General features: G+C 38.5%; 3 protein-coding genes across 5 annotated transcripts; all 3 read left to right on the top strand.

The window, feature by feature from the left end:
• Positions 1 to 1104: 1104 nt before the first annotated feature.
• Positions 1105 to 3405, top strand: LOC109992824 (uncharacterized). Its single transcript, XM_020645592.3, has 5 exons — positions 1105 to 1335; positions 1471 to 2172; positions 2258 to 2374; positions 2453 to 2496; positions 2800 to 3405. Exons 1-5 carry the CDS (start codon positions 1293 to 1295, stop codon positions 2914 to 2916), a joined length of 1023 nt encoding a protein of 340 aa, XP_020501248.2. The 5' UTR covers positions 1105 to 1292; the 3' UTR covers positions 2917 to 3405.
• A 5241-nt stretch (positions 3406 to 8646) lies between these two features.
• On the top strand, positions 8647 to 10840 carry LOC109992825 (immunoglobulin kappa light chain-like). 3 transcript variants are annotated; one of them, XM_065950800.1, is made up of 5 exons: positions 8647 to 8708; positions 8857 to 9558; positions 9674 to 9799; positions 9889 to 9932; positions 10025 to 10840. In XM_065950800.1, exons 1-5 carry the CDS (start codon positions 8666 to 8668, stop codon positions 10127 to 10129), a joined length of 1020 nt encoding a protein of 339 aa, XP_065806872.1. In that variant the 5' UTR covers positions 8647 to 8665; the 3' UTR covers positions 10130 to 10840. The 3 variants fall into 3 exon arrangements, with proteins under 3 accessions (XP_065806872.1, XP_065806871.1, XP_065806870.1); XM_065950799.1 differs by having other exon boundaries at positions 9889 to 9938; XM_065950798.1 differs by having other exon boundaries at positions 9889 to 10840.
• Positions 10841 to 13558: 2718 nt separating this feature from the next.
• Positions 13559 to 16574, top strand: LOC136177470 (immunoglobulin kappa light chain-like). Its single transcript, XM_065950803.1, has 5 exons — positions 13559 to 13618; positions 13758 to 14459; positions 15781 to 15894; positions 15974 to 16017; positions 16118 to 16574. The coding sequence occupies exons 1-5, from the start codon at positions 13564 to 13566 to the stop codon at positions 16229 to 16231; spliced, it is 1029 nt and encodes a 342-aa protein (XP_065806875.1). The 5' UTR covers positions 13559 to 13563; the 3' UTR covers positions 16232 to 16574.
• Positions 16575 to 19032: the final 2458 nt, after the last annotated feature.

The raw sequence follows: 19032 nt of genomic DNA, 5'->3' as shown, positions 1-19032 counted from the left end.
ACAGACTCTATGTCTGTGTCCATAGGCAAACAGTGAGAGGACCGACACTACCAGTCCGCCCCAGCTCGAGCCGGCCCTAGCTCCTCGTCCTCACAGCCGCGGACATGCAGGCGGCCAGCAATATAGTAATATAGCGGCGAGACGGTTGCTGCTGACTGGCCGGTTTTGTTTCTCGGCTGCTGTGAATAGCGGCAGCCAGCAGCCGAAGCACAAGACCGGCCTGTCGCAGCAGCCGTCTTGCCGCTATATTTATATTTTGTCGCCATTATCACCTTTCTCCATAGAGCCTATTAGCATATCAGGCCTTATGTCTCAGCTGCTGAGCTGGCAGCGGCCGGCGGCGGCCGGCAATACAGCAATATAGCCGCAAGACGGTTGCTGCCGACAGGCCGGTTTTGTTTCTCGGCTGCTGTGGTCAGCGGCGGAAGCATCAAAAACACAAGACCGGCCTGTCGCAGCAGCCGTCTCGCCACTATATGTATATTTTTTCGCCATTATCAGCTTTCTCCATAGAGCCTGTTAGCATAGCTTCCAAGCAATATGGCGGACGTTAAGTTTTGATTCTGGGAGTGAGTTCCCACCCACTGATCTGTGATTGGTCTGGAGCTTCAGTGGTCGAAAATATGAAGAATTAGCGTTGTAGTTTCACCCCGATAACCGCAACAGCTTCCAGTGACGCAAAATGATGCGTCACTGGTATGCAATTTTGCGTCACTGGTAGCTCCTTTTCAGACTTAGAAATACACAGATTTCCCATCTCAGGGGAAAATGAGGGCGGGATGCACGACCATAAAAAACCATCAAAAATACTACCAGGTTTCTAAATACAAAGCTTAATGCAAATGGGTGAAGTATCCCTTTAATAAACTTTGAATTCCAAGTTTTACCAACCTAATGTGTACATCTTTCTGATTCATTAGGTATAGAGTATCAAACCAGTAAAGCTTCAGTTTCAAGTATCGTTTCAGTAACAAGTATCATGACAATGAACTTGTAATCGGAATAAAAAATGTTGTATCAAGACAACACTACTGTACAACATTACTGTTAACAGACTATAAATATTTGTGAATATCCTACCAAGATAAAGAACGGTTATTTCCTTCATAAAACTCTCCCCAAACCAAACTATTAAGTATAGGTGTCAGTGAATATGTGATCTTGTTTCCTGAGTAGGATGTACAGCGTCACACCAGGCTGACCAATCAAACGCAGTCTTGTTATTTAAGAGTGGAGAAGGTACTGAGATTATTTTCATTCAATACAGGAACTCCAACACGTCGACATCTACAATGTTTGTCTGCTTTTTGATTCATTTGTTCTTTGGGGGAATGGGTAAGTTTTTCTAAGACTGCACTTTTTATACTTCAGCTTTTAACAAATTTCTTTGGATCATTTTTTGACACGATTTCACAGAGTTCCGTCATATTGAACTGATTTTCTATCTGTTTTCTCTTTAACTGACTTCAGCTCAGCTGACTTATCAGGAATCATCCGTCTCTATTCATCAAGAGAGACGTTTTGTCTCAGTTGAAGTTGGACACACTGTGAGTCTGCAATGTTTTTATGAAGGTGGTGATTCAGCATGTCTTTACTGGTATAAACAAAGTCTGGGTCAGACACCAAGGCTTATTTCTACATTCTACGTGTATGATACAAAAATAACTTTCCAGGATGAATTTTCTGACGAATCACGTTTCAAACTCCACACTGAAAACAAAACAATTCACTTGACCATTTTGAATTTGAAAGTTTCAGACTCAGCTACTTACTACTGTGCATGTAGCTATAAATATGTATTCAATTTCACGGAGGGCACTATAGTCAGTGTAAAGGACTCAGGTTGGAACGTCCTAGCTTTAGTCCATCAGTCAGCATCTGAGACCACCAAGCATGGAGATGCTGTGACCCTGAGCTGTACAGTCCTCACTGGGACCTGTGATGGAGAACACAGTGTTTACTGGTTCAGAAACTCTGAAGAATCTCACTCAGGACTCATTTACACCCAAGGAGACAGGAATAGTTCATGTCCGAGGAAACCCAACCAACAAAGCTGTGAATACAACTTACCAATAAAGAGCGTCGATCACTCTCATGCTGGGACTTACTACTGTGCTGTCGCTTCATGTGGACACATTCTGTTTGGAAATGGGACCAAGGTGATCATCACAGGTGCGTTACTATTTTAGAAGGGGTTGTCTTTTTATTTCTAAGAATAATTCTGCCTTTTAAAACTCTCATGTCTGACTCTCTACAGATGTAGAGCATCTGGTGTATATCTTGAGTGGAGCTTTGACTTTTACCATCATCTTGATTTTATTGTTGGCCGTCATTACGTGCTTGATCTACAAGAGAAACAACTGCAAGTGTAAAGGTACTGTCACTGTGTTTCTTTCTTGTTGACTCATTTGATACATTTCAATAGTAAAGGAACTTTTTCATTCTTTTCTAGAATCTGGTGCAAGAATTTCAGCTCCCTCCACAGCAGATGAACAGGTACTTTGTGATTAGATTAACTTTTCTGCCAATTTAAACATTTTGAAAACAAGTTACATATGCAGTCACGCAGTGGGTGATGTGGCTCCACTTATAGTTATAATGGTGCATGTCTGTGACTAAGCTTTAGTCTCTCTCTGCACTTATTTCCTACCTGTATATGAGTTGGAAGCTGCCCACTTTTAAAATTAAAATAAATTAATAATAATGGTTTTTATACACTGATTCTTAAGGTTATTTTTTACTCTGAGATGCTCTTTGGTGATTTGCTGATATTTACTAAGACTCATATCTTATTACCAGGGTGACCACAATGACGAAGACATCCATTATGCAGCATTGAGGGGACACAGAGTCAACAGATCCAGAAGACCACGAAACACTGAGGATGAATGTGTGTACTCGGGTATAAAACAGTAGACAAAGTGATTAGTAATTATGTTATAAATGAGCCTTTTAGACATCGTGGTCATCTTAATAGTATCTTTTTGGATTGGTAAACAGAGCCCATTTCGATTAGGCCAGATCGGCAGGTCAATCCGTGTCAGTCCAGAACATAGGACTCTGTAGTCGGGGACTTCAGAGCAGATACCATCTTTACATTTCATATGAGGCTATTTATTTATTTTGTACTTTATTGTCATATTTCTTTATTTCTTTTGGATTTTTATTTAAACATCTTTTCATTTTTATTTCATTTTGTTTTTTTTATCAGTGATGTGATGGTTTTTTAGTGATTTTAAAATAATAAATTTTTACGTCTCTTATTCTCTTAGTCATGAGGCTTTTGATGTCTTGTGTGAAGCTCTTGTGTGAATTGCCTTGTTGCTGAAATGTGCTATTTAAATAAACCTGACTTGACTTTAGATGCTGTAGTTCTCTTTTCAGACCTTCCTATTTCATGGATACTTGCATAATAAATATTGTACACACAGCCCCAATAGCTTGATGACTTTCTGTCTTTTGAGACTTTACCTTTACAAGCTTAAGATCAACTATTTTGTTGTTTTCAAGGTTCATCATCGTGTAGCTTCATAATTCTGCAGTAACGATAGTGACATCATCCCAAAGCCGGCTGTCGTCTGTGAACTTCTGCACACACTGTTAAACTGTTAGACTGTTAAACAGTGCTGCAGCGTTATATCCAAACAGTAAAAATACAGGCTAGTGCACACTAAATGTCCTTTTCATTTATGAAGGGGAAGTTCAAGAGGGAAGCAGTGGGGATCTGGGCACTTTTACCTTATAAAAAGCAAATATATTTTTTCATAATTTTCCAAATTCTTGACCTGATCTAATAAAATGTTCCAAATCAGTGATCTGATCCAATGAAACACAGCATTCAGGAAAAATAAATGAAAAAAAAATGAAATTAGGAAGAAGAGAAAAACAATCAGTAACATTGGTAATGTTATTTTAGGTAGGCTAAATACAGTATTTCAAAAAGCAGTCATCATTTGTGTAATTGTAACAGAATCTGACTCTGTAAAAATTTATTTTATTTGGTGAAGAGAGCTAATGACTTGTTTAGGACTCAAAATTCAAAGGTTAGCAGTTGTGACTCGACTTGAGGCTTGCTTGTCATTACTTTGGACTTCACTCCGGACTAGAGGTCAAAGACTTGAGACTAACTTGTGACTTGCAAAACAATGACTTTGACCCACCTCTGGTGTTAAGTAAATTAAGTTATTGAATATTTTTAAACTATTCACCTGGTGAGTCTGTCCTCGTGTCTCCATCCAATGCAGTGCTCTGTTTAAGGTCCGGAAGTACTTCACATATGATTTACTTTTATTCCCTTTTTTATCTGTCTGACTTTTCTTTCAACAATATGCAAATTCACAAAAATAATGTCTGTTGATCTATGTTCTGTTTGTGGTTAATGACTGGTCCAAAAACATTCTGGCATGCCTCCTGAAGGTGTTGTATTTCAACATATGTAGAGTAATAGCTGTGCAGATCTGCTCATACAGAAGAGCACATGTTAGTGTTTGGAGAAAACCAAGTTTCTTCTGTTATGTAATACATGGAGTATATTCAATATCATTTCTATCTGAATGAAGTACGCCCCTGTAAAATATACACCATGCAGATATCTGTACATTTCTGACAGGTGTACTGCATCTGATTGGCTGGCTCTGCCATTTCCTGGTAAATCTACTGGAAGTTTGGACATTGAGGATGTAAAGGCCCCAACACACCAAGCAGACGGTAAAGAACTAGTGGCGACGAAGGCCGTCTGTGGTGTCGCTTTGCATTGCCTCACATCTTAGCCAAAAAGTTGCACTTAAAAAAAAGTTTATTTATACAGTATAATGATGATAATAATAATAATAATAATAATAATAATAATAAATAATAATAATAATAAAGTTTATTTATATAGCACTTTTCGCAGGCCAAAAAGTTGCACTTGAATAAAGTTTATTTATATAATAATAATCATAAATAATAATAACAAAGTTTATTTATATAGCACTTTTCACAGACAAAGGTCACAAAGTGCTTTACATCAACAAAAAAACAACAACAGCATGCATACAATAAAAGAATAAAAAATAAAAAATGAGTACATCGTGGACGACATTATAAAATCCTGCTATAACCAGGAACAATAATTGGCACAATAAAACATAGATGAGAAGGTACACTGGGTGGACCTGATTACCCATAGGTCTGTCTAAACATTAACATTTTTAAAAAAAATGTAAAAGACTCAACAGAGTCAGAAAGACGTAGGGAGATGGGTAGAGAATTCCAAAGGATTGGTGCTATGGACTGAAACCCACGATCCCCACGAGTCTTAAAATGTGTCTGCGGGACAGACAGCAGGTGTTTGACCTTAGTGAACGGGTGGGTGAATACGGGTGAATGAGTTCTGACAGATAATCTGGGGCCTGACCGTGAATGGCTCTGAAGGTGAGAATGAGAATTGTAAACTTAATCCTATATGCCACAGGAAGCCAGTGCAGTGTTTTCAGTATCGGAGTGATGTGAGACCGTTTGTTTGACCTGGTGAGTAATCGAGCAGCAGCATTCTGGATTGATTGGAGACGGTTTAGGGCGGATGTGCTAAGTGAGGTGAAAACAGCATTACAATAATCGATACGAGAGGAGACAAAGGCGTGCAAAATAGTCTCAAGTTCTGCCAAAGACACTAATGTTCTCAGCTTACTGGTATTTCTTAAATGAAAAAAGCATGATTTGGTTAGCTGTTGGCTGTCTAGTGATAATGAAGAATAAATTACTCCCAGATTACAGAGGTTGGTGCGAACAGCAGAGGAGAGGGGCCCAATGTATTGCATGATTGTTGAAACATACTTGTCTTGGGCTTGTTTTTTCTGCATTTAATTGTAGGAAATGATCAGTTGCCCAGTCGTTGATAGCATTTATACAGTCTAGGAGCCTGGACAACGTAGAGGCTTCGCTAGGTTTAAATGAAAATTGCACATGGATGATATGCAATATTAAAACTTTGTATAATCTTTCCTAGGGGAAGTAGATAGAGAGAGAACAACAGAGGTCCCAGGACTGAGCCTTGCAGGATTCCACACAATAAAGGAGAGGAGTCAGACATAAACTCACCAACAGAGACAGTGAAGGTCCTTTCACTTAGATACGAAGAGAACTAGTCCAGGGCTGTACCTGATAATCCCACCCAGTCGAGTAGTTTCTTTGTGAGATTAGGGTGGTCAACCGTATCAAAGGCGGAGCTGAGGTCAAGAAGAACCATCACTGAAAAATCACCTCCATCAGCAGACATTAAAATATCATTGGAGACCCTCAATAGAGAGGTTTCAGTGGAATGCCCTTTCCGGAACCCTGACACAGAGTCCAACACAGCAGTGAGTTGATGGGGCCACAACCTTTTCCAATATTTTGGACATAAATGGCAATTTTGAAATTGCCCTTTAGTTCATAGACAGTGCTGGGTCTAAATTGTATTTCTTTAAGATGGGCTGAATCGTTGCATGTTTAAAATAAGTAGGAAAACATCCTGTAAGCAATAAGGAATTTACAATGGATAAAACAGCAGGACCAATAGTAGGTAAAAGTTTTAAAAACAGTGAAGGTGGCAAGACATTCAAGGAGCTATTAGTCAGCTTTGTTTTCTTTGTCAAATCCATGAGATCCTCCAAGCTAACAAGGTGGAAGGAGACCAAGACAGTAGGGGTAGCAGAGGAGCTGTCTCTAGGTGGGTGAGAGTTCAGCTGCATATTGGACCTTATAGCCAATACCTTATCAACAAAGAAAGAGAGGAACTTTTTACAGTCATCAGTTGAACAGCATGGTAAGGTGGATGGAGATGGTGAGACAATATTGTTGATTGTGTCAAATAAAACTTTTGGATTTCTTCTAGAGGAAGAGATTAAAGTGCCAAAGTAAGCAGTTCTGATTTCCTGTATCGCTTCATTAAAGGAATGCCGCAAATCTTTGAGATAAAGCCGATGTACCTCTAGTCCAGTGGATTTCCATAGTCGTTCAGACTTGCGACATTGCTGTCTCAGGCAGCGGACAGAAATGTTAGGAATGGCCTTAGTCCTCGCCTTTAAAGCTGCCACTGTGTCCAATAACGTGCCACAATGAAGATTAAAAGATTGCAATAAAAGGTCAGTATTGTTTAGGTGTGAATAACAATACCAATCATATTGTGCTAAGAACTGATCAGCTGTATTTGTTGTAATGATGCGGGAGTGAAAGGTTCTTACAACACTGGGAGGATCAATGGTTATACAAAGATCAAAGAAAATACTTCTGTGGTCACTGATCAGCAAATCTTCACATCGGACATGGTTGACATCTATCCCTAGAGAAAAAACCATGTCCAAGGTGTGGCCTTTTATGTCCGTGGGGCCTACAACATGTTGCTTGAGGTTAAAAGAATCTATAATATTGAGAAATTAACATATATTAACAATGTCCCAATTAATATAACCACCAATCAGAAATTGGCCCTGATATATATGAAATAAAAATGAGACATTGAAGATATCTTTGAAAAAGTATTTTGTACATTATTTTGTGAGTAGGGTTTTCTGGCCAACTTCACCAACTACCAAGGTGCACGGAGGATGAAAGGTTTGAAGAGGTCAAAAGGGCTCCAGCAACACTTGAAGTATAAAGATCAACTTCATTAACTATATAATACTGTAAATAATAATATAATCCATCATTTTAATCTATATACCATAAGTAATACTGGAGCTTTTTGACCTCCTCACTCTTTTGTGAGTTCATAGATAGTAAATATTTAAGGATTAGGCCTGAAGATGTCACCCATCTGTTCCTGCAGGGGGCTTTGGAGTCCCATCGGTGGCGGTTTCCATGCTGGAAATGCTGTCTCATGAATTGAATTAATTATAAATGAATTCCCCCCCGTACAACGTGTGACAATGGAGACATGAGTTAAACAGACCTATTTTGTTTATACCGGGCTGTAAATATCTTTCTGCTGTAAAAACAGGCGTTTTTGAATTGGTGTGTATGTGACTTCCGGTGCTTCTGCAGCCAGCCTCAAGTAGACACTAAGAACTGCAGCTTTGGCATTTTTCAAAACCGGAGGTTGCGGCTCTTGCGAGTCCTATGGTTTTTCAAAAACACACTGGATTTGTCCAGATAAATGTATCATACTAACTATATGAATATCCTTTAATTATTTGCCCTGATAAATATGAAATAAATATTCAACGACAAAAAACTTAATTGTTAATGTATTTTTTACCCTTCAGGTTGTTAATAAACTTTGAATTCCAAGTTTTAGCAACCTATTGTGGAGATCCTATTATAGATTCATAAGGTATCAAGTATCAAACCAGTAAAGCTTCAGTTTCAAGTATAGTTTCAGTAACGAGTATCTTGACAATGATCTTGTTATCGGAATAAAAAATGTTGTATCATGACAACACTACTGTACAACATTACTGTTAACAGACTATAAATATTTGTAAATATCCTACCAAGATAAAGAACGGTTATTTCCTTCATAAAACTCTCCCCAAACCAAACTACAAAGTATAGGTGTCAGTGAACATGTGATTTTGTTTCCTGAGTAGAGCAAATGATGTCACACCAGGCTGACCAATCAAACGCAGTCTTGTTATTTGAGAGTGGAGAAGGTACTGAGAGTCTTTTCATTCAATACAGGAACTCCAACACGTCGACATCTACAATGTTTGTCTGCTTTTTGATTCATTTGTTCTTTGGGGAAATGGGTAAGTTTTTCTAAGACTGCACTTTTTATGCTGCAGCTTTTAGCAAATTTCTTAGTTTTCTTTAGATCATTTTTTGAAAACAGCGTTTTCACAGCGTTCCGTCATATTGAACTGATTTTCTATCTGTTTTCTCTTTTACTGACTTAAGCTCAGCTGACTTATCAGGAATCTTCCGTCTCTATTCATCAAGAGAGACGTTTTGTTTCAGCTGAAGTTGGACACACTGTGACACTGCAATGTTTTTATGAAGGTGAAGATTCAGCATGGCTTTACTGGTATAAACAAAGTCTGGGTCAGACACCAAGGCTTATTTCTACATTCTTTGTGTATGATACAAGAATAACTTTCCAGGATGGATTTAATGACAAATCACGTTTCACACTCAACACTAAGAACAAAACAAATCACTTGATAATTTTGAATTTGAAAGTTTCAGACTCAGCTACTTACTACTGCGCAAGTAGCTTTAAATTTGTATTAAATTTCACGGAGGGCACTATAGTCAGTGTAAAGGACTCAGGTTGGAACGTCCCAACTTTAGTCCATCAGTCAGCATCTGAGACCATCCAGCCAGGAGGCTCTGTGACTCTGAACTGTATAGTCCACACTGGGACCTGTGACGGAGAACACAGTGTTTACTGGTTCAAAAACTCTGAAGAGTCTTACCAGGAAATCATTTACACCCACGGAGACAGTAATGATCAGTGTGAGAAGAATACAAAAACAGACAGCTGTGTCTACAACTTGCCAATGAAGAACCTGAATCTTTCTGATGCTGGGACCTACTACTGCGCTGTTGCTTCATGTGGACGCATTCTGTTTGGAAACGGGACCAAGCTGGACTTTGAAGGTGGGTAACAGCTTGAGACATTTGAGGTGTAGTTATCTGTAAGTCTTCAGGAAAAATGCACAAACTTAGAAATTAAAACCTGAAATCTCTGTTTCCGATGTCTGTCTCTCTGCAGATAACGTGGACTCTCTTGCCTTAGTGTATTTCTTGACCGGAGCTTTGACAGCCACCACCATCCTGGTTGTTGCGCTGGCTTTCTCAATATACAAGACAATCAAGGGAAACATCTGCCAATGTAGAGGTAAGTGTTACTTTCTTTATTTTGTCACCTATTTTATTGACAGAATTTAGCTTTAAAATAATGGAACATTTTCTGCGTTTCACATCCAGAGTCTCAACCAGAATTGTCTGCTCCATCCACTGGAGACGACGAGGTAAATGTAATGTCTGTTCACCTTCTTGACATGTTCATAATTTCTGTAAAGGACTATATAGTGATTTCATTTTCAAATTTCTATATTGCTAGGGCAACCTCCACTATGCTGCTTTAAGTGTTCATCAGCCTGAACGGTCGAGAAGACAGAGACACATCGAAACGGGTGATTGCGTGTACTCCGGTGTGAAGCGCTAGGAATGTGCTTTTCACGCCTATATTACCATATTTAGAAATAAATGATCTTGTCTAAAATTGAAGTGTTTACAAAGGTGTTTTAAAGCAGTGAACAATTTTACCCATAATCACAGTGATTATATTTTGTAATTAAAAACAATGTGCACCAAGTGGAAATACATTTTAATTTGTTGACTGTATTCATTATTTTTTTTAATTACTTTCATAATTAAACTGAGTTTTAGTTACATGATTTATATAGATAATTAATTGCTGCCAAACTGGGTCATTAACACATGCCTTCTTATTGGGGAAACATGTGATCTCTGGTTTTAATAATTGAAATGTCACCATTGTCTCAAGGACACATCTAGAAAGATTTACCTTCTATACTGTCAATCACATCTCGGTCATTGATCTAGTTATTCTGTGTTTTGGATGGAGGTTAAAGACGAGCAAAGGCAAAAACAGACGTCTCGGACATTGAGAGTCATTTGTAAAAAAAAAAGACAACTTTTAAGTCATGTGAATTTTATGATGAGACTTAAGTGTTTTCAGTGCGTTAAACCTGACAACATCTATACTGAAAATACTGTTTAATATAATCAACCTATCAATTCATTTGATGTACAAGAAAGTTTTTGTGGAGTAATTTGGGTTTTTATTTTCATTAGAAACAAACTGAAATCTTTGAACTTTTTTTTTAACTTTTACAATAAAGCCATTCCATTAAGAAACCAGATTTCTCTGTTTATTCTTTCCAAAAAAAAAGCTGTTCTTACACGGTGATGTCCATGAATACAAGCTAGTGGTACTGTTCCTTTTTTATTAACATTGTATTGTCTTTGTTATTTGTCAGTTGTTAATTCAATTCAATTCAGTTCAAAAAACTTTATTTGTCCCCAGGGGGCAATTCAAAGGCACACAGAGCAGTAAATTAACAACAGTGCAGGTAGACGAAACATTTTAACCTAAATATAAAGTGTCAAATGTGTGTAATGTGACCATGTTTACTGGAAAAGTGTGTCATATCATACACATCACAACGCAGGAGAAACTTACAAAGACAACTTTAACTGATGAGTGATAAAGAATAAGATTAGTTAAATTTTTTTCACTTTTTTAAAAAGCTGATTTGTTGTGTTTTTGGGCATGAAGGACATCAGATCCTGAAAAAGTGGCCTTGGCAGTGACTGAGTGAGTACTGTGGTTAAGATAACATTTCAGAGCCCCCCTGGGATCTTGCGTTGGGGGACATGAGTTAGTTAAACAGGACAGATTCTTGTTAAATAGTCTGATTTGAAAAGACTCCTTCTACATCTACCTCAGCATCAACATGAAAATATTATAACCACCTTCTTTGTGTAAACCCAACTACACTTGATGCTGAAGGAAATAATCATCATGACGACTCAGAGGAGTAATGAGGCCAACAGGATAAAGCCCTGATGGGTTCTAGACACTGGTGGTGGTGCTGGTGAAGAGGAAAACAGGAAGTGACAAGTAGTGGGTTTTTGAGGCAGTATCTGAACTCTGCTGAGCTGGAATGGAGGGGACTGGGGCGGAGGAGGGTCGAAGCGAATGCAAAAACATTTTTTTGACTGCAGCACGATGATTAGTTGAGAGAGATTGTGGCAGAATCTGGTTGGTTAGTTACTTGATTTAAAAATTTATTTTTATTTATTCATTTTTCTGCACCACCAGAAGGTACCTCCCAACAACCATGGCATTTTGAAAAATGTGTATATTCTTTTATCATACAATGTGAAGCTGTGGCTACACAGGTTTTACAAGTCATCGCCTTGACTCCTGCGCCCTCGTCAGAGGCCCTGACGACTCCTGCACCCTCATCAGAGGCCCTGACGACTCCTGCACCCTCGTCAGAGGCCCTGACAACTACTGCGTCCTCGCCAGAGGTACTGCTGACTCCTGCGCTCTCGTCAGAGGCCCAGCTGACTCCTGCATCCTCGTCAGAGGCCCTGCTGACCCCTGTGCTCTCGTCAGAGGCCCAGCTGACTCCTGTTTCCTCGTCTGAGGCCCTGACGACTCCTGCACTCTTGTTTGAGGTCCTGGCGACTCCTGCCCCCTCGTCGGAGGTTCTGGTGATTCCAGTGCCGTCTGCCCGTTCGGTCGGCCTCCTAGCCGTCCACCTGAACTTTCCGGGCTATGTGCCCTGCCTCCAGGCCGTCTGCCTGATGGTTCGTGTTGTCAGTTCATTATCGTATGTCGAATGTTGTTTGTCAGTATTGTAGTTCAGAGTAGTTGTCCGTCAATGTCAGAGTTTCCTTGTTTTCCTTTTTTTGATTTTGTTATTGTTTTGCATTTTGCATCTAGCCTTTTTGTTAAAATAAATAGTTTTTGTTAAGCATCTGCACTTGGGTCCAGTGTGTTATCAATCCTTGACAGGTTGGATGCATACAGAGAGGAACATTTAAGTGTTTCAAAGTGCATTGTGGTAATGTAATTTAACCCAGATGCTGGTACTGTGGAAGGTTACTATATGCCTGTTAAAGGGAAGATTCACAGCAATGGATTGCTTTGTAAGGTTTTGTCTGAAGATAAAGGCTAGGCAACACTTTCTTGCGCGGAGCAAGACTGCATCCTATCTGAAATGCCCTTTATTGTCTATTGGCAATATTGGTACTAATGGTACCAATGTAGCATGTCCTTTATCTGAGCTACTTTTAGATCTCATAGACCTAACAGTCTACCCTTTTTCTTTGTCTGTAGTTTCTGCCTCTTTTAGTGGAAATAGCTTTGTGGTTTTTCTGTCTCTTTAGATGAAGACCTCTAAAACACCCAAAAAGTCACTGCAGCATGTCTGAAGCTGAAAATACTAATTCAAAATATCACAGTGAAACAAAGAAAACTGGGATCACATTTACAGAGGGTGTCTATAAAAAAATAGATTAAAAGTGAAAAAACAGTCTTCACCTTTGCTATGCTTTTAGTTTCTTCCTCTTTAGGTGGAAAACGCTTTGTGGTTTTACCAAAAAGATGTTGCAAGACTATGCCACATATAAGAAACCTCACATCCTCACCCTTGCGTACAGCGTCAATTTGTTCTTGAAAATTGCAGAAAATCTTATAATCTTTGTTCTTTGTATTTCTTTACTTATCCTTTTTAATTACATTAAATACATTTAATTCAGTCTCTTCCACAACGGAGGTCTAGCGATGACGCAATTTTAGAATAGCTTTGGCACAAAGACATGCAAATCTCTCAAATAACTGAGCAATAATGTCATTGTTTGTTCGCTTTAAATCCAATATTTTTAAATACCCTTGGCAAAATAAGATCCCAATTTTATTTGTTTCCCTGCTGTATTTCAAAGAAGAACATTCTGCAGAAATGTATTGTGTCACTTCTCACTGGCCAATCAAATTGTGTCCTCCCTCTTAAAAGGGAAGAGACCACTAAGGTGTGTTTCATTCGACACAGTAGTTTGAACACCATGACACCTCTCATGATTGCGTTCTTCCTCGAATGTCTGTTCTTGGGGGAGATAGGTGAGTTATGTTTTAGAATTGTGTCTTTAAGACTGTCTGGTTACTTTTCATAGCATTTACTCAAAAGTTGTTTTATGTGCAGATTAAGAACATTTTGACAGTGTGAAATCATTTCAGCATTTTGTTTTTCTCATTTTAGCTCAGACATCGGATCCAAAACCGTTGATAAAAGTGCGCCAAGAGAGTGGACTCATATCAGCTAATGTTGGTGAGGAGGTCACTTTGAGTTGTTTCTGTGAAGATGAATTTGCATCAAAGTATTACTGGTACAAGCAAACTCTGGGACAGAAACCAGAGCTCATCTCTATGTCCTACAAATATGAAACAAATGTAAACTTTCACGGTGAATTCCAGAATAATTCACGCTTCACACTGGATAATACAAATGGTCGTAATCACTTAAGGATCACAGACGTGCGCATTACAGACACAGCTACTTACTACTGTGCACGTAGCAGTTTGTCCTTGTTTGAATTTATGGAGGGTACCACTCTCAGTGTAAAAGGCTCAGGTTTGAACTTTCAATTGTTGATCAATCAATCAGCATCTGAGACCACCAAGCATGGAGATGCTGTGACCCTGAGCTGTACGGTCCACACTGGGACCTGTGATGGAGAACACAGTGTTTACTGGTTCAGAAACTCTGAAGAATCTCACTCAGGACTCATTTACACCCAAGGAGACAGGAATAGTTCATGTCCGAGGAAACCCAACCAACAAAGCTGTGAGTACAACTTACCAATAAAGAGCGTCGATCACTCTCATGCTGGGACTTACTACTGCGCTGTCGCTTCATGTGGACACATTCTGTTTGGAAACGGGACCAAGCTGGACTTTGAAGGTATCAACACTTTTTGAAGGCATAATAATGGAACTCATTGTTCAACCCATTATTCTTACAGTCCAAATTATTACAATTTATTGACCTAGTCCAACTAAAAACTGCACAGATATTGTTTAAAGAGAGGATTAAATCTTCTTTCTCCCAACATTCAGGAATTGTTTTGTGACAGAGATGGGGGTTATGAATTAAGGGGGCTTTTAGACTTTAAGACACGTAGTATACGCACAACACTGAAAAGTTTTTGTTTGTCCATTTCTGGTGTAAAACTGTGGAATAATCTGAGTGAAGAGCTGAAGCAATTTAGTACTGTCATACAATTCAAAAATACATTTAAAGAAATAGTTTTCATGAGGTACAGGGAGGATGAGGAAGGGTAATCACCATCACTGGGGTGTGTTTGCGATTATTCATTTACTTTTTTGTTTAGTTTATTAGTTTGCAGGTTTTGTATTCATAATATTGGTGATGGTACACTGTACATTGTTACGACCAGTTAGTTTCGGACACATAAACAGAGGGGTTGATTGGTAATGAGGTTTATTGTGGCAAATGGAGATGATGATGGGTTAAAGATTCCAGAAGTTAGCAGAGGGAAGGGGACGAAGGCTGACCAGACCAGAGTAGGGGTGTGAGTGTGGCTGAGCAGTTCTGAGTCCAGAGAGCAGGTTGAGGCAGAAGGCTGAGCAGGAAGACAGGTGGGTGATTAGTGATCCTGAAGCAAAGGAAAAACAAACAGGGTGAGACTCAAAAAAACAAAACAAGCACAAAAAGATTAATTCAAAAGGTTCTTTTCAAAATCTTAATTTTGCCAGAGCCGCCGTCTACCGCAGTAGTTGAAACAACGATCTGGCGATGAGTGGATGGAGATCCGGGGTATATATACTGCTGAGTTGATGAGGAGAGGGATAGCTGGTGTGCAGGTGAAAGCAGGTGAAAGGAATGAACCCCAATCAGGGGGGGGCAGAGTGAGAGGGCCATGACATACATAGTTCTATTATGGTGATGGGAATATGCTTTATTGGTGTAATTAATTAGATAATGGCATACAAGTAATTATTTCTATATTGTATTATATTATATACTATTGTATAATTATTACCTATTAAATTGAGTTAAAAGGGGTAGGATTAGATAAGATAATGTGCTTTCTTATGTTTATTTATTTTATTTGACATATCTTTTAATTAAAATAATTTATTTATTTGTTTTGTTTTTTTACAAGTTCGAAATAAAGAAATTAATCAATTGTTTGTTAATAAACAAACTTAGCAGAGAAAAGAGAAAGAATGCAACATCTGTGTTTCTCCTGTCTGTACAGTATCTGCAGACTCTTTCTTCTGGAGGGGAGCTGTGACATTGACCTCCATGCTCTCTGCTTTACTGGCCTTCACAGTCTGTATGATGAAGAAGAGGAACAGCAGCCGCTCTCCAGGTAGGACTGTTTATTGAAGGCTCATATTGCATTTGCACAACTTTTAATTGAAATACTGTTTTCTTTGTGTCCCAACCAGAGTCTGAAAACTGCTTCTCAGCTTCATCTACCACCAGGGCAGAGGTGAGCTCACCTATTCAATTACCACTTCATATGTATTATTTCATCAATATTGTCTTAATTGTATGAAATTGATTATATGAAAAATATATTTTGTCACTAGGGTTACCGAGAAAAACTCCACCTCTATTATCCCGCTGTCAACCTGACCGACAGCTCAAGAGCACAGAGTGATCCAACCTGGAGTGAATGTGTGTACCACGGCTTACGGAGCTAAAAGTACACCTGTTACATTTGTGCTTTTAAAGTGAGACACTTTTTCTATCGGTTGGGTCTCCAAGAAATGTAACAGAAATATTTTTTTCCAAACTGAAGAAGGTAAAACATCATCTGAAATTATTTAATTTTCTTTTATTATACATATTCATTTCTTGTGAGTAAGAAATTCATTCTTGCATATTATTAGACATATTTTGAAGTTCCATTATTTGACGCTGTAGAAGCTTTTAAGGACTTGTTTTAAACTGTATTATTTGTTTGTACTTTTTTTAGATTTTAACTAGACCAATATCATGAATGTAAATTGTATGACATAAATGACCCAATAAATTGCTAATTAAAATGGAATCACTTTAAAGTTGAAAAAAAGTGCAGTCAGAGAAAGAAGTTGACTTCACATACATCATTTAGTTAGTGCAAAATATTTGATAGAATTATATTTTTAAATAGAAGATAGAAATATAACTTTGTATTGGATATTACAGTTCTGTAAAATGTTTAGCTTCAGGTTCAGCTTATGGACCAAAACATCATCCTCAGAGGTGAATCGCTGTGTTTGGGTTATCCACGGGTGTTTGTTTCAGGTTGGTAAATGTTTTTGTAGTAGAGAGCTCCTGACGTGCTCATTGATAGATGTATTAGCTCACTAGCGTTAGCCGCAGTCAGCTCACATGCTACCTTTATCTACTCAGCGTTAATCAGCAGTGTATGTCTTAGATCATGGCTCGGGCCCAAAACAACCTCAGCTCATGCCCAAGGTAGGGCTTCAGGTGTGGGTACATTGAAAGAAAACACTGCACTCAGCGTCTTCTCCAGAGCGCTCAGGTATTTTTAGCCTCAGGTCGCTACTGAGACATCTTGGCCTGTACTGTTCAGAAAAATTCTAATTTCTATTGCATAGAGCCCTTGTTTTGCAAATAATAGCAAAGTACCAGATGTGGGGAGAGAACATGGGGATGTACTCAATGCTGACAGTTTAGAAATTAATCCTCATTGACTTCGGCAGGTTGAACACTATCAACATTTGCAGGAGGTGCATGCTTTGTTTTTGTGATGTAGCTGATTGTCAACAACATTGATTTGGTGGACTTGAGACGTAGCATGAGAGGAGCTACTGCAGATAACTTGTCATTTTATATGATAATTGAACTTTTATGGGTTTTTTTTGTCTCTATGCGAGCAGCTACTGTTGTTTTCAGCAGGAAGTGGAAGTGGTCCGCCCTCTCATAGAAGCCCCTTAAGTCAAAGACCACAAAGCATCCAAAAACAGAGGAGCTTTTTTAACAACTAATTTGATCTTGAGTCAGAGGTGCCAACAGTAACAACACTATGAATGCAAATGTATACAACACTTAAGAAAAATTAATCAAAACAATGAGTAGAATACATTGGTTACAGAAGGCAGTTTGAATTAGCACATTATAGCTAGCTAACCCACAAGTAGGATGGTGATGAGCTGCTATATTATGTTATCTGTGATATGTAATGTTAGCGTGTCAGGATGGTGTTAGTATCACCCTCATCCTGCACCATAAATAGCATGTCAAGCTTATCAGAACCTGCTAGTTCCAAATGATACATATTATTAAGCTACAGTTATTCAGGGATACAGTTAGCCCTATGCCAAATTACATAGGGCTATTAGCTAACGTTACATGTCACTTCTACTACGGTGGCTCATTAACGTCAGGCTGAACGGCCAGGAAAAAGGCAAACTCCAACCGTGAACTAAGCAAATGAAACAATGCCCAAAGTGAAGCTAGTGTTCCTGGTTTAAAACAAAGAGAATGATTGGGTTGCTGGAGCAACATTTCAGGTGAAATGGCTTTTTTTTAGATTCATAAATTCTATTATATTTATTAAATAATAAATGGGCAATGTGCAGGGCAGGTCGATAATACATACATTTATGAACAATGTTCCACTTAATATAACTATTAAAGATATTGAAGATATCTTTGAAAAAGTATTTTGTACATTATTTTGTGAGTAGGGTTTTCTGGCCAACTTCACCAACTACCAAGGTGCACGGAGGATGAAAGGTTTGAAGAGGTCAAAAGGGCTCCAGCAACACTTGTCGTAAAAAGATCAACTTTATTAACTATATAATACTGTAAATAATAATATAATCCATAATTTTAATCTATATACTGCAAGTAATACTGGAGCTTTTTGACCTCTTTACTCTTTTGTGAGTTCATAGATAGTAAATATTTAAGGATTAGGCCTGAAGACATCACCCATCTGTTCCTGCAGGGGGCTTTGGAGTCCCATGGGTGGCGGTCTCCATGCTGGAAATGCTGTCTCATCCTAACTTTCAGTCAACCTAATGTTAGGTTGGTTGAGCTGGAGCTATGGCAGGTTTTAAGCCTCTTGACACACTTCTGCACCGCACCCTCCAGTCAATCAGGTCAGCTACATACCTTTTTGTGAATAACGCTTAGCTTTCATGAAATCAAAATTAATTAATTATAAATGAATTCACCCCCCGTACAGCGTGTGCCGATGGAGACATGAGTTAAACAGACATATTTTGTTTTTGTACTGGGCTGTAAACATCTTATATTTCTGCTGTAAAAACAGGCATTTTTGAATTGGTGTGTATTTGACTTCCGGTGCTTCTTCAGCCAGCCTCAAGTGGACACTCTAAGAACTGCAACTTTGGCATTTTTCAACACCGGAGGTTACAACTTGTTTGAGTCTCATGGTTTTGCAAAAACACACTGGATTTGTCCATATAAATATATTATACTTACTATATATATATCCTTTAATTATTTGTGAATAAATAATAATAAT

Source organism: Labrus bergylta, chromosome 22, assembly GCF_963930695.1.
Source record: "Labrus bergylta chromosome 22, fLabBer1.1, whole genome shotgun sequence".
Lineage (NCBI taxonomy): Eukaryota > Metazoa > Chordata > Actinopteri > Labriformes > Labridae > Labrus > Labrus bergylta.
Note: the sequence above shows the minus strand (reverse complement) of the source record. Positions and strands in the feature narration are given on the sequence as shown.

Coding starts and splice junctions, on each gene's coding strand:
- LOC109992824 (XM_020645592.3), top strand. CDS start 1,293: ATGTTTGTCTGCTTTTTGATTCATTTGTTCTTTGGGGGAATGG. Junction 2,375..2,452: donor AAACAACTGCAAGTGTAAAG/GTACTGTCACTG, acceptor ATTCTTTTCTAG/AATCTGGTGCAAGAATTTCA. Junction 2,497..2,799: donor CCTCCACAGCAGATGAACAG/GTACTTTGTGAT, acceptor TCTTATTACCAG/GGTGACCACAATGACGAAGA.
- LOC109992825 (XM_065950798.1), top strand. CDS start 8,666: ATGTTTGTCTGCTTTTTGATTCATTTGTTCTTTGGGGAAATGG. Junction 8,709..8,856: donor TTTGTTCTTTGGGGAAATGG/GTAAGTTTTTCT, acceptor TACTGACTTAAG/CTCAGCTGACTTATCAGGAA. Junction 9,800..9,888: donor AAACATCTGCCAATGTAGAG/GTAAGTGTTACT, acceptor TTTCACATCCAG/AGTCTCAACCAGAATTGTCT.
- LOC136177470 (XM_065950803.1), top strand. CDS start 13,564: ATGACACCTCTCATGATTGCGTTCTTCCTCGAATGTCTGTTCTTGGGG. Junction 13,619..13,757: donor TCTGTTCTTGGGGGAGATAG/GTGAGTTATGTT, acceptor TTCTCATTTTAG/CTCAGACATCGGATCCAAAA. Junction 16,018..16,117: donor CATCTACCACCAGGGCAGAG/GTGAGCTCACCT, acceptor TTTTGTCACTAG/GGTTACCGAGAAAAACTCCA.